The 15,214-nt window shown below is 37.3% G+C and overlaps 1 protein-coding gene across 4 annotated transcripts; it reads left to right on the top strand.

Moving 5' to 3' along the window:
* The first annotated feature begins 755 nt into the window (after positions 1 to 755).
* mapre3b (microtubule-associated protein, RP/EB family, member 3b) lies at positions 756 to 14,876 on the top strand. 4 transcript variants are annotated; one of them, XM_021474989.3, is made up of 8 exons: positions 756 to 835; positions 6,015 to 6,080; positions 8,941 to 9,068; positions 9,588 to 9,733; positions 10,719 to 10,923; positions 11,476 to 11,621; positions 11,817 to 11,969; positions 13,116 to 14,876. In XM_021474989.3, exons 3-8 carry the CDS (start codon positions 8,948 to 8,950, stop codon positions 13,179 to 13,181), a joined length of 837 nt encoding a protein of 278 aa, XP_021330664.2. In that variant the 5' UTR covers positions 756 to 835; positions 6,015 to 6,080; positions 8,941 to 8,947; the 3' UTR covers positions 13,182 to 14,876.
* Positions 14,877 to 15,214: the final 338 nt, after the last annotated feature.

Below are 15,214 nucleotides of genomic sequence, written 5' to 3'. Positions count from 1 at the left end.
GTCAGCTTTATTGATATATTGAGCTAAAATACACTTAGCTGAAATTAGAAAAACAGTCAAGCTGTAGCTAAAACAAATTGTGATTTGATTGAAATATATATTTTTATATTTAAATAATAATACGCCGTGAGATTTGACTGAAAACAACGAGGAAAAGTCGGAAAATAAAGCTGTAATGACTTCAGGTGTAGGCTGACAATATATTTGTTTATTTACGATTACTTTCATTTATATTTTATTTGCAATCATATACATCTATCTATCTATCTATCTATCTATCTATCTGTCTATCTATCTATCTATCTATCTATCTATCTATCTATCTATCTCTATCTATCTATCTATCTCTATCTATCTCTATCTATCTATCTCTATCTGTCTATCTGTCTATCTGTCTATCTGTCTATCTGTCTATCTATCTATCTATCTATCTATCTATCTATCTATCTATCTATCTATCTATCTATCTATCTATCTGTCTGTCTGTCTGTCTGTCTGTCTGTCTGTCTGTCTGTCTGTCTGTCTGTCTGTCTGTCTGTCTGTCTGTCTGTCTATCTATCTATCTATCTATCTATCTATCTATCTATCTATCTATCTATCTATCTATCTATCTATCTATCTATCTATCTGTCTATCTGTCTATCTGTGTTTCTGCTTCTGTACTTCACTGTACGCATTCCAGTGCGCGCGCACGTTTCCCTGTGACGCATGCGCGCTGCCGGGGCGCGCTCAGGAGGGTGCGCGTGTTGCGCGCTGCGTATCCAGAGACGCTGATTACGAGAGAGACTGCGCACTGATCCACACCGCAGAGACACGGGACAGATTTACCACAACCGTGAGTAAAACCGCTCATTTACCACAGTAAGAGTGTGTGAAGGGTCTGCAGTGCTGAAGGCTGTGAGCTCGTGAATAAGAGCGTCAGTGTTTTTCCAGTCAGAGTCGCGTCAGTCCGCTGAGGCCCTTTACACACACACGCACACTCGCGTAGACACGCGTGTCCCACATACGCTTTCTTCATATTCTATTCGCGTTTAGCGGCTGAATTGTTGTTTTCTGAGATCCAGCGCAGTTCAGTGTTTGACCCGCTGTAAGTGAACGCTCGCGGCCGCAGAGACGCGCACCGGCCCCTGACGTCACCGGCCCTCTGACTGACCCAGCGCTCAAACATTAGATTATTATAGTCATGTTATAGTGTAGTGCATATTGCGATACATTAGACACACACACGTGAAGAGGTGGCCTGTGTGCACCAGTGACGCATTTACCAACATGTATTCGTATTATTATTATTATTATTATTATTATTTATAGTGTCGTATTTATAAAGAGCGTCAGAAGAATAAGAGTCTTCTGAATGTGCATTGTTTTCTGAAACTAAATAAAATATTTAGAGAAATTATAAACATTCATATTTAATTATTTATTATTATTACTACTACTAGAGCTGCACGATATTGAAAAAATCTCACATTGGGATATTTCGTTTTGCTGCAATAAATGTGATTATAATTACAACAGGTGAATTGAATAGCTCTATTTGGAAATATTTTAAAAATTCAGCTCTAGTGAAATGATTTGCATAAAAAATAATAAATTACATTTATGCATAATTATAACAGAGCAAAGATAAAAGTGAAATATGCAGTGCTTTATGATCCAACACTGTTCAAATACAAAAGTTAAGCAATCAAAATGACACGCTCATCATCATGTAGAAATAATTGTACACAATAAGATAGAAATAATATCCTTATATCTTAATATTTAGTAAATAATCTAATCCAGGAATGTGACTATTGCGGATACACAAATTGCGATATTGATACTCAAACAATATATTGTTCAGCCCTAATTACTACTACTACTACTAATAATAATAATAATATTGACTGTTGAACACTTGAAACAGTAAGCTGTGTGTGTATGATCATTAGATCTCATGTTTTATATACACAGACAGCAGGGTTCAGTGCTAAGGATTTTTTCTACTGGCCCGATCGGACCAGTGGTTCAGATTTTACTTGCCCTGCCAAAATTTCCACTGGCCCCACCAAAAAAAAAAGTCAATAGCCATGTCTTAGCCACAAATTTAAAAAAGAAACATGTCAAAATGTTTGTAAATCTAGAATTTAAATATTTAATAAATGTATAATGAGCAAAATTCAAAGTGTTATGCAAACAAAAGTAGCAAAACATGCAGGTATTTTATTGCAAAACAAAAGGTGGCTGAGCTGCCAAACTGACGGCAAACTACAAAACAGCACTTCATATTTTGAGTCCTGGTGTACCCTTGTAAATGTCAGCTTCCAAGACGTTAGAAATGAACGTTTTCTTTAGCATCATCATTTAATGTTGCCGTCTTTTCGCTGTACTGGTTGTTACGGAAAAAATAACGTGCTCACAACATCCAATCAGAAAAGAGGAACCGAGAAGATAACATTTGAAGGCTTAAAAACACAAACTGTTTCTCGATTCTAAAGCCTGGTTTATACTTCTACGTCAAGTGATCTGCGTGACCCACGGCGCATGCAACGCGCGTAGCTGTGCATTTATACTTCTGCGCTCTGTTTTTGTTGTGCATGAACACTTCCGAATTGCTAGTTGGCAGTGAGGTGTTAATGTTCCTCTGTCTCGAGTTTCTTCGCTGGTGTTTGTTTTGTTCTGAACGCTTCTTGGATGTACAAGTGGCTCAAATCCGCTCATTTTGAGGCAGGAACCGGCAGATGTGGAACAACTTTAGCTATGAGGTAAACACAAAACAAAACTTTCCATCCGGAGCTCCTTCACGGGACTCCACACTTGTAAACAATCGCTCCATCGAGCTCGCACTGCTCTCGGTCCTGTCCTGACTCGTCAGCACTACCAAGCTGACCCATTACAGAGCTTGCGCTACGCGTTGTTTCGACGTGTAGTTACATTTTTTGGGAAGTGGTAGTCAGCGATGCCGACGGCCATGACGTAGGGCTATGCGTCAACGCATAGGCTGCGCCGTAGCATGCGCTTGAAGCAGAAGTGTAAATCAGCCTTCAGACTGTATTTGTGCGCAATTGACATAGTCACAGGCAAATAAACTTTAATGACAAGGCAGCAGTGGCCTGATAATGATCCTGTCTACTGTCCCGAGCATGTCACACGCTGGCCCTGGGCCATCGGGCAGTCCTTATTGTTGAGCCCTGCACAGTTTAATAATTGTCTGTGTGGCCATCTAATAGTCTAATTTTCATTTAGTTGTTGCTCTGATATTTATTTTATAACACAACCTTTCAGCCTATGATTAATCCAGCCTCGTGAATGAGCCGTTTTATTTGTTGTAATTATATTATTATGTTATTATGCTGATTTTAGTGCTTAAATACTGGGAGTGCCAGTGTCGTTTCTATTATTTTAAGCTCTTTATATTTTTGTTAAGTATGAATGACCACATCAGTTCAGTGTTTAAATCTCAGGAATGCTGCTTAATGTGAAATGAGGTTAAAGCTTTAAAGGATAAATGAGTGCAAATAATAAATCTCCACATTATACACGTAATATCAAATACAAACTGCAGTGTGAGAGGAAAATAAATAAACTTATCTTATTCATTCATTCATAAATGGTGAAGCTGGAATAAGCCTTTGGAAGCTGTGCAGACAGTAAACACACACACACACACACACTGATTCGCTGAGTTCCCACACACAGAAAAGAATGCGGGATATTCATAGCAAATGGCCTGAGACATACCACACGATACGAGACGCTTCGATAAACCTCTGAAACATGAAGAGTGTGTGTGTGTGTGTAGACATATTTAAACAGACAAACAAAACCATAACAATGACCTCATGAACACAACCACTGTAAACACACACTGTTATCAGCACACAGGGTGAGGTCACTCCCACACACACAAATACAAACACACACACACACACAGTAATGCATGGAAATAGACATACACAAACAAACGCACACAATCATATGGACTCACACTCGGATATTCTCTCACACACACTGACAAACTCATACACACATAGCCTCACATGCTCATACACACACACCACACATGCTTTCTTTCTTTCTTTCTTTCTTTCTTTTACTCACACACATTCATTCACAGGATCACACACACACAAATTCACAGACTCTCTCACTTCCTCTTTTGCGCACACTCGCTCACACATTCATTCACAGACTTGCACACAAACATAATTACATACACACATTCATAGACTCTCATTCTCTTTTTCTTGCTCACACACACACACTCTCTCAATTACAGACTTGCACACAAACACATTCACAGACTCGCACTCAAACACACACTAGTCATGCACACACAAACACCATCACACACACACATACATAGACTCACAAACAAATGAACACACTTATTCACAGACTCACACCCACATTCACCAATCATTCTCAGACTCATATACACACACTCACACACACACACACACACACACACACAAGTATTTCCATAGTGTGTGTTTTGCAGAGCTCGGGTCAGCAGAAAGCACAGGCTCAGTGTTACAGTGAGCTCTTCATTCACACCACAGCACACACACTCATCAGGACCGCTGTTGTGTTTTACAGTAATACACACACACACACACACACCTGCAAAAACTATTGATTTAAGTCGAGATTTCAAGCTGATTTTCCTCTGAAGTGTCGATGACATCAACTTAATTCAGTCAAACGATAAGCTCCTCCCACTGCTCTGACTGACAGTGTCAGTAACCAATCAGGATTCACTGTTGTGATGCAAACTAAAGCCTATTGGCTGGATGAAATTAAAATATTCAGTCCAAACTGTTTTTGTTTTTCAATTTGAAACACATTTATTTTTCGATGATTGAAAACACTCTGAAATAAAGTTAAACATGTTGCTTTAAATTAAAAGTAAATGATGTAATATTTAAACATAAAAAAGCAACGCAAAATGACTACAGTTACAGCTTTAATCTGCTTCTCAGGCCATAAATGTAGAAAGAAACAAACAGGAGATGTCTGGAGTAATTCAAAAGAATAAATACATTTACATTAGAATATAATGCCTTTCCTCGATGCAGAAGTCGCATTAAATTGTAATAAATTATGTAATTATTAATAAATAAATCAGTTTGCAGCACTCACAGAAGAATGTACACTCATGGGAAAGCCATTGTGTGTGTGGAAATAATGCTGACTGCGGCTGACTGGAGTGATTGTAAGACAAAACCGGTGTGACGGTCACGCTTTTACCCATAACTCACCTGGAACGGTACACACACACACACACACACACACACACACACTTGCTCGTTCTCTCACAAACACGCATGCACAACCATTCACACACTCATGGATGCACACACATACATACATAAACACACAAAACATCACACACACACCCATGCACACAAAATCACACCACACACATTCACTACATCTCACACACCCACACACACACACACACACACATCTGCTTGCTTGCTCTCTAACAAACACCTACGTGCTCGATCACCCATACACACTCATGCATGCACACACACACACATATAAACATAAACTCACAAACATGCATGCACGCACACACACACACACACACACCATACACTCTGTTTCTGTAAGCACATTGTCCAGCGGGCTGAAAACCTGTTTGTGTGAGGACTTCTGGAATAAAGGGAATATTTTTACGGTGACCCTAATGTTAGTCAGAGTATTTACTAGCATGAACAAACAATGAACCACACATTTATTATGGTACTTACTCATCTGTGTTAATGTCAGCTAATAGCACAGTAAGTAGATCCGGCAGGTTGTTGTCTCAGAATAAAGCCAGACAGATTTATCAGCAGCCCGATGTGAAGCAGAGCACTGTTATAGGAGACTGAAGGGTTTATTCTGCGGAAACAACCGGCTGGATGTACTTTACCCTGCTTATTACACCGCTACAGACCACAACACATAAACATCAGACACTGAGCATTCATCTGAGGCGTGATAGTTTAATAATCTGTGTTTCTGTGTGTGTTTGCTTGTAGGACACTGATCTGGAGTAGATACCCAGAGGAGAGCAAGAGCACTACAGACACGTCCACCTACTGACGGTGTGTGTGTGCTTGTGTGTGAGAGAGAAAGAGATAGAGAGAGAGTGTGTGTGTGTGTGTGTGTGTGTGTGTGTGTGTGTGTGTGTGTGTGTGTATGTGAGAGAGTGTATGTATGTCAGACAGTAAGTGTGTGTATTTGAGTGAGTGTGTATGTGGTATAGGTGCGAGTCTGACAGTATGTGTGTGTGAGTGTATTTTTGAGTGTGTGTATGTGGTGTAGGTGTGAGTCTGATAGTGTGTGTATGTATGAGTGTGTGATAATGTGTGTGTGCATGTATAAGTGTGTGTGTTGCCAGGCTGTTAGTGGGTCACTTAGTTAAACAGTAAGAGTGTGTGATCGAACATTCTTGTTTAATTGAGACGCTGTGTGTCAGAAAGAGCTGCAGATATAAAAATGGTTCCCAAATCTGTGATTGGCTGGATGAAGAGATAGCCCCGCCCCCAAACTCTTGCCATTGGTTGAGACTGAACATTTTTTATGTGTTTTTTCACTCTTCATGACATCGTACTAATGGGTTTAGTGTTAAATTAGTAATTTTAGTTCTTTAATGCAGGAATTATTAAATCCTAAAGCAGATTATAGTCCTTTATTGTCAGCAAAACAACTAAAATCACTTGAATTGAGTCGCTGACTAATAAAATCACTTGAAATGTGTAATAATAAGTGATCAATACTTTTTAAAATATTTTCACTTTTCTAATATCGCTTAATGATCACAATAATAGCAGGTAAACAACTTTTTAATTTGGACTAATATCAGTTAATTTCGGGCCAACACAGTGGCTGAGTGGTTAGCATTGTGGCCTCACAGCAAGAAGGTTGTTGGTTCAAGTCCCGGCTGGACCAGTCTAAAGACATGTGGCATAGGTGAATTGGCAAAGCTAAATTGGCTGTAGTGTTTGAGTGTGTGTGTGTGAATGAGTGTCTGGTTGTTTCCCAGTACTGGGTTGCAGCTGGAAGGGCATCAGCTGTGTGAAACATATGCTGGAGTAGTCGGCTTATTCCACTGTGTCGACCACTGATGAATAAAGGGACTAAGCCGAAGGAAAATGAATGAATGAATGAATTAGTTTGCAAATTAATTTATCATAGTTTTACCCTCGGACTGTTTACATTATGTAGTAATTGTTTTATTCACCTAGCATCATTTTGTCTTCATGATTTAATAATATTAATGCTAAAAATTATTTTGTTTTGGTTTTAAATTTAAACTGTGTATTTTAATTTAATATATTTATGCTTTATTTAAAAAAAAAGCAAGTTTGGGACCTGTACTCTAAGGCTTTTAGAAAGAGACATCAGTTATCAGCGGTCATGTGTCATCATAACCATAATGCCATAAAGAATTATGGGTAAAGGTCAAAGGTTTAACTCGTTTTCGCAGCTTTAAAGTGTTAAATCAACTCACTTTTGCTGTTTATCAATGTGTAATAGTTTGTAAGATATTTTCTGTATTTATAAGCAAACGAGAATTAATGAATGCACTGCTGTAATGAGTGTTTTCAGTCAAAGTGTGTGTGTTTGGGGCTGATAATCCTATGTGCGTATTTACAGTCTTGAACAGTTAAAGCAGAATACCTGTGTGTGTGTGTGTGTGTGTGTGTGTGTGTGTGTGTGTGTGTGTGTGTGTGTGTGTGTGTGTGCGCGTGCTGAGTTTAATCTCATTACTGCAGTCTAAGAACAGACACACACCTCTGACAGCAGCAGCACATGTCATTAAACGTGTTGTGAATATGTTGCTTTTAATCACTGTAAAAAGTTTCAAACTACACTTAATAATACTACAAAATGGCTCAGTGGTTAGCACTGTGGCCTTATAGCAGGAAGGTCGCTGATTCAACTCCCGGCTGAACCGGTTGGCGTTTCTGTGTGGAGTTTGCATGTTCTCCCCATGTTAGCGTGGGTTTCCTCTGGGTGCGCGGTTTCCCCCACAGTCCAAACACATGCGCTATAGGGGAATTGATGAAGTAAATTGGCCATAGTGTATGAGTGTGTGTGAATGAGTTTGTATGGGTGTTTCCCAGTACTGGGTTGCAGCTGGAAGGGAAACATATGTTGGAATAGTTGGCGCTTAATTCTGCTGTCATGACCCCTGATAAAAAAGGGACAAAGCCAAAGGAAAGTGAATGAATCTATGAAATACTGAAGCATTTTAATTTCGTTTAATAGGAGTCTAAGTTGTTTGTGAATTTAAATTAAATATTTTTTATCCTACAGCAGTCTTGGTGAGTGTTTGATTTACACGGATTTGATTTAGCTCGGAGTCATTTCTGTTGGACATTTAACCAGAGAGATTCCAGTGTGTTTGCTGAGCACAGAGAGTTCATAATGAAGCTGCAGGAACTGCCCTAAACACACGTCTGGTCTGAGCCCCTCCCCCGGAGAATCATCAGTCTATATCGATCAGTGATTGGCTCCTGTGCTAGAAGGCGGGGCTTCAGTCGCCATATTGACTGTTACACTTTCCATCATTCAGAACTATATGAGTGACACGTCTTGTGTATTCTAGTCTTTGGTTTAACCAGAGCCATATATAGAGAGATGGAGATTTGCAACCCAGAAGTCCAAAATAATAAATCGTTACGTGAATCATGTAGACTCAGATAGTTCCAGAAAGTGCTTCGAGATTACTTCTGTTAACATTATCAGAATGTTTACAGAACGTTCTGATAATGTTGCCTGTTTATTGTCATCATAAAAATAGTAACAATTAAAGACAATTTAATTCAATAACTAATGTGCATTGTGGCAGAACAGGTTAAATGTTTTTTTCAATGTTGCAGTGTTTTTTTTTTGTAATGTTGGAGCGTTCTGAATGACATCTGCCCTGTTTAACTGTGTGTTTCTGTGCATGTGCAGTTGTGGGATGGCGGTAAACGTTTACTCCACATCGATGACCATCGAGAACCTGAGCAGACATGACATGCTGGCCTGGGTGAACGACTCTCTGCAGCTCACCTACACCAAGATCGAGCAGCTGTGCTCAGGTGCGTCACGAGTCTTCAGTAAATGACTCGCTGATTCAAATGATCTGTTCAGAGTGAGTTAACAACTCACTGATTCAAATGATCCATTCAGAGGGAGTCTTCAGTAAAGAACTCGTTGATTCTAACATTTCATTCAGTGTGAGACTTTAGTAAACAACTCACTGAATCAAATAATTCACTAAGAGCGAGTCTACAGTCAGCAACTTACTGACTCAAATATTTCATTCTGAGTCTTCAGTAAATGACTCACTGATTCAAATGATCTGATAAAAGTCTAAAGTAAACAACTCACTGATTTAAATGATTCGTTCATAGTGAGTCTTTGGTACAAAAAAAAAAAAACTCACTGATTTAAAAAGAATCGTTCAGAGTGAGTCTTCAGTTAACAACTCACTGATTCAAATCATCCATTCAGAATGAGCAAATGATTCACTGAATTTACAAACTGATCTGAAAGGGGTGTAGGTTAAATTTAAAAACTGAAAATAACGCTAAAATGCTAATATGATGACTCTTCAGGTGTGGCCTACTGTCAGTTCATGGACATGCTGTTTCCGGGCTGTATTCTGCTCAAGAAGGTGAAGTTTCAGGCCAAGCTGGAGCACGAGTACATCCACAACTTCAAAGTGCTGCAGGCGGCCTTCAAGAGGATGAACGTGGACAAGGTCTGAGACGTTTTCAGGATTTCAACCTCATATATCAATTATTTGACACACAGTGCTCAGCATATATGAGTGCACCCCTCACAAATCTCGCATTTAATGAATATTCTCTACAGGAAGCTTTACAATGTTATATTTGTGCATAGACATTAGATTAGCCAGTACTGAAGTCAAATCTGGAGCTATTCTAACAAAATTACTGAAGAAATCAGTCCAAAAATTAATTCATTCATCAGGGGGTCCAAAAATTAGTACACCCAAATTCATATCTAAGGGAAAAATATTTAATAAGAATTTTAAAAGGAGCAAAAAACAATAAACAAATAACAAATACAATATTTAGCATGAATTTAAATCTTTATATTTCGAAGGATTTTTGGTGACTAAAATATTATTGTAATAAATATCTCTGTTAAATAAATCTGTTTTGTTCAAAGACACCAAAATATATGGCCTATATTCAGAAATTGATAAAATTTAAATAATTCAACTGATAAAATTAATTTTTAAAATAGGGTGTCCTTGATTATGCTGTGCACTGTATTTGTAAATATAATAAATAAATAAATAACAATCTAAATAATGTAAATAAATAACAAATATATTTGTGCTGTCAATTGCAGTTGGATTAAAAATATATTTATTTTTTGATTATTAAAATTAATTTACACTAATATCTCATTTAATTTAAATTTTATTGAATTTTGTTTGTTGGAATGAAATGATTTTTTCTGCATAAATAAAATACAAATAAATAAGTAAACTAGTTTAAAAATTAGAAACGTTGCCGTTTTAACTTTTTAACTAGATATATAACAAAAAATATATATTAATATATAATATTGCAAAAATGGAATAAAAACTAAATGTAAAAAATAAACATAAATATGTTTGTATAATAAAATTGTATAATATTTATGATTGATTTTAATTGTTTATTTTTTGTAATTAATGACTTGCTTTTGATTTGTGCGATGGTGTGTTTCAGATCATTCCAGTGGAGAAGCTGGTCAAAGGGAAGTTTCAGGACAACTTTGAGTTCGTTCAGTGGTTTAAGAAGTTTTTTGACGCCAATTACGACGGGAAGGAGTACGACCCTCAGTTAGCGCGGCAGGGTCAGGACGTCACACCTCCACCAAACCCAGGTGAAGTTTTCCTTTTCCACAAACTCAAGAGCCCCTCCAGATCCTCAGGTAACACACACAATGCCTTCCCATCTGTGTGTCGTTTCTGCTTTAAGTCTCTTTTCCTGAAGACTTTTCATGCTAACAGTTTTGTGTTTGTTCTGGCTCTGGGCTTTGGCCTACGAATCTGAGACTTATGATTGGCTTGCGAGAGAGCTTCTGCATTATGATTGGCTGATATGTCAGATGTTGTGTTGTGATTGGCTGATGAATGATGTGGTTTGTGCTGTGATTGGCTAATGAATGAGGTAGTGCGTTATGATTGGCTGATAAATGAGGTGCTGCTTTGCAATTGGCCTATGAGTGAGGCAGTATGTTGTGATAGATTGAGATTGGCTGATAAGCGAGGTGGTATGCTGCAATAGGCTGATGAGAGAGGTGATGTGCTGTGATTGACTAACGAGTCTATGCTCTGATTGGCTGATGGTGGTGTGTTGTAATTGGCTGATGAGGGAAGTGGTGTGTTTTGATTGTCTGATGATGAGGGGGCGGTGTGTTGTAATTGGCTGATGAGGGAGGTGGTGTGCTTCGTTTGGCTGATGACTTTGGTTACATATCTAGGACCCCAGCGGACGTCACCGACAGCACCAAAAACAATGCCCACCCCCCAGCGTGCCATAAGCTCCACCCCCTCAACTGGAATACGACGAAACACACCAATATCACGAAATGGAGGCGACGCCGAGATCATGGAGCTCAACCAACAGGTACACGTTTACATTACATTGTGAAAAGATTACTTCTGAATGTTTTCTGTGTGTAAATATCAGAAATGTTACTTCAAAATGTTCTCTAAATGTTATTAAATAAGTACATTTTTAATCGCGTATTAATAAATTAATTGAATTTAAACTGTAATCTGTAGATGTTAATTTACGCTGTGTTTTTGTTTGTTTGTGCAGCTGATGGATCTGAAATTGACGGTGGACGGTTTGGAGAAAGAGCGAGACTTTTACTTCAGCAAACTCAGAGACATTGAGCTGATCTGCCAAGAGCACGAGAGCGACAGTAACCCCGTCCTGGGAAAAATCATCGACATCCTCTACGCCACAGAGGTGAAACATGCTAACAACAAACACTACACATTTGTTTATTAAACTTTCACAATATAAACAAAATGGAGATATGGGACTAAAGTGAGAAGTAATCTAAATGTAATCTAAAATACTCAGATTACACTATTGTAAATACAGAAGTAATCTAATGTAATCCAAAAGTACTCAGATTACACTGCCATAAATGCAAAAGTAATCTAAATGTAATCTAAAATACTCAGATTACACTACTGTAAATGCAAAAGTTATCTAATGTAATCCAAAAGTACTTAGATTCCACTACCATAAATGCAAAAGTAATCTAAATGTAATCCAAAAGTACTCAGATTACATTACCATAAATGCAAAAGTAATCTAATTGTAATCTAAAATACTCTATTACATTACTGTAAATACAAAAGTATTCTAAAGTAATCCAAAAGTACTCAGATTACACTACTCAGTTCATTTGGGAAGGGCACTTTCTATCCTAGACTAAAAAGGGCATGTGCACTGCACGGGGTGAGCCCTATGTGTGCACGTGCCTGCACTACAATGAATGCAAAAGTAATCTAAATGTAATCCATAAATATTCAATTACACTAAATGCAAAAGTAATCTAAATGTAATCCACAAGTACTCTGATTGCATTACCATAAATGCAAAAGTAATCTAAATGTAATCCACAAGTACTCTGATTACATTACCATAAATGCAAAAGTAATCTAAATGTAATCCACAAGTACTCGGATTACATTACCATAAATGCAAAAGTAATCTAATAGTAATACAAAAGTACTCAAATTACATTACAATGAATGCAAATGTAATCTAAATGTAATCTAAAATACTCGATGATACTACTGTAAATACAAAAGTAATCTAATGTAATCCAGAAGTACTCAATTACACTACTATAAATGCAAAAGTAATCTAAATGTAATCTATAATAATCACATTACACTACCATGAATGTAAAAGTAATCTAAATGTAATCCAAAAGTAATCTGATTACACTTCCGTAAATGTGTAATCTAAAAAATATATTACTGACTACAGATTTCATCATGTAATTTGTCACTAGTTTATCTTTTAGTAACTAATTACAGTTCATATGTTATATCAGCGCCAAGTAAAGGATTTAATAATAATGTGTTTTGTTTTCAGGATGGTTTTGCGCCTCCAGAGGACGAAGAGATTGACGAACAGCCACAAGACCAGGAAGAATACTGATCCTCCTTTTCCTCCTCACTTCACCCCAATCTCTCTCTCTCTTTCTCTCTTTCGTTCTTCATCTTTTCTGCCTGCTCTTCCTCCATTTCATCTCTTCTTTTTCTCTTTTTCACCACCCGCAGACTCGAGGGGCGTGGTTTAACAGGCTAATAGATAGAATAGGGGGCATGTCTATGCTAATAAGGTTTGAATTCATGCAGTGAAGCCGACGTTTGATTGGCTTTGGTTGTGTTTTTAAGACAGCACTGAACTCATGATGATGCAGTGTCACTTTCACACACACACACACACACACACACACACACACTGATGTAGCCGAGGTTATTATTGACTGACTGTTTTTTTTTATTATTTGGGCTCCAATTAGCTAATTTATTACACTTCATGCTTATGTCACTTTTATTTGCGTATCACGTTCTCCCTCAACTTTTGAAGGGTTTTAGTAGCAGTGGATTAAGCAGATTGTGTATTATTATAACTATTGGAAGTTTTATTGTGCCGCAGATATAAAAAAAGCGAGTTTAAATCTTGCAATTCAGACTTTTTTCTTGCAATAATGACTTTTGGTTACACTTTAATTTAAGGCGTCTTTGTTGAAGTGTAAATATTCATTTAAGTACTGAGTAATATTAATTATGTGTACTTACTATATGGTTAGATTATGGTCTAGGGTTAGTTGAATGTAATTACTACAGCAAATACCATGAATGTGTAACAAGGACACCTTAAATAAAGTCTAACCAGACTTTTTTTCTCAGAATTTTGAGATATAAACTTGACAAGAAGTAAAATTTTACTTTTTTTACTCTGTTAATTCTGGTAAAACCCTAAAATGTTATGCAAATGTTTTTTAACAATGAAATATATCTCAATTTCTACTTTTTTCTTGAACGTAAATGCAGCATAAACATTATTTCATAATTAGCACTTATTTTTAATAATGCAATTATATAATCATTATTTTATTTCTTGCAATTTTGGGTTAAAAGTCTGAATTGTGAAATGAAAAATTTGCTATTACCTTTTTAATTATTATTATTATTTTTATTATTTAATATATTTCCCTAAAAATCTGAATTGTGAAGTGTAAACTTACATTTTAGGAAGAGAAACGCGAGATGTAAGCAGCTCTGGAAGAAATTAATAATGTCAAGATGCAAACTTACAATTATGACCTTATAACTTGAAATTGGGAGATGAAAAATAGGCTGGAAAAGTTTTATTTACCTCCTTTTACATTGATTAATCGGCAGAAATGAGCGTCCATTAGAAGCTTCACTAATGAATTCAATAATGAGTTCAGTTTGCTTCTCCATTCACAATCAGAGCAAACACACACACACACACTCTCCATCACGTGAACTCTGAGTCTGTGTGTTTTGCTGATGAGTCATTATTAATAGTGCAGGTGTGAGAGTTTTATTTATTTATAAAGAAGGAAAAAGAGCAACTAACACTGAATGCAAAGAGAAAAAACAGACTTGGCCATTAGTAATGGTGACTCGACTGATGATATGAAACCGGTTTTCTAGCTGCTATGTTTTATTTAACATTTCATTCTCTGGTATATTTTGATTTGATTGCACAGAGCTGTGTGTTGAGCTCTTCACTGTCTCGGCGGCTGTGCGAACGTTCGCAAACATGCATCCATTTGGAGTTTTACTATGTAAAATAAAAATGTGTGCGGGGAATGACGGACGTGTGTTTGCTGCTTATTCAACACCAGTCAAAATGTACCAGTGTTTGGGTAAGTCACATCAGAAACAGTCAATAGTTACTACACTGTAAAAACAGTTCTTGCCTCTCTACGTTATTTTTAGTTGAATCAAATTAACTCTTCGTGGGTTTCCTCCAGGTGCTCCGGTTTCCCCCACAGTACAAACACATGCGCTATAGGGTAATTGGGTAAACTAAATTGGCCGGAGTGAGAGTGTGTATTGGTGTTTCCCAGTAATGGGTTGCAGCTGAAAGGGTATCCACTGCGTAAAACATATGCTTGAATAGTTGGTGGTTCATTCCGCTGTGGCGACCTC

Source organism: Danio rerio, chromosome 4 (assembly GCF_049306965.1).
Source record: "Danio rerio strain Tuebingen ecotype United States chromosome 4, GRCz12tu, whole genome shotgun sequence".
In the NCBI taxonomy this organism is placed as follows: domain Eukaryota; kingdom Metazoa; phylum Chordata; class Actinopteri; order Cypriniformes; family Danionidae; genus Danio; species Danio rerio.
Note: the sequence above shows the minus strand (reverse complement) of the source record. Positions and strands in the feature narration are given on the sequence as shown.

What these genes read in the sequence shown, in the direction of transcription:
- mapre3b (XM_021474990.3), top strand. Translation starts at nt 8,948, where the DNA reads ATGGCGGTAAACGTTTACTCCACATCGATGACCATCGAGAACCTGAGC. An exon ending in GAGCCCCTCCAGATCCTCAG is followed by an intron (nt 10,924 to 11,475) that starts GTAACACACACA and finishes TTACATATCTAG; the next exon opens with GACCCCAGCGGACGTCACCG. An exon ending in TCATGGAGCTCAACCAACAG is followed by an intron (nt 11,622 to 11,816) that starts GTACACGTTTAC and finishes TTGTTTGTGCAG; the next exon opens with CTGATGGATCTGAAATTGAC.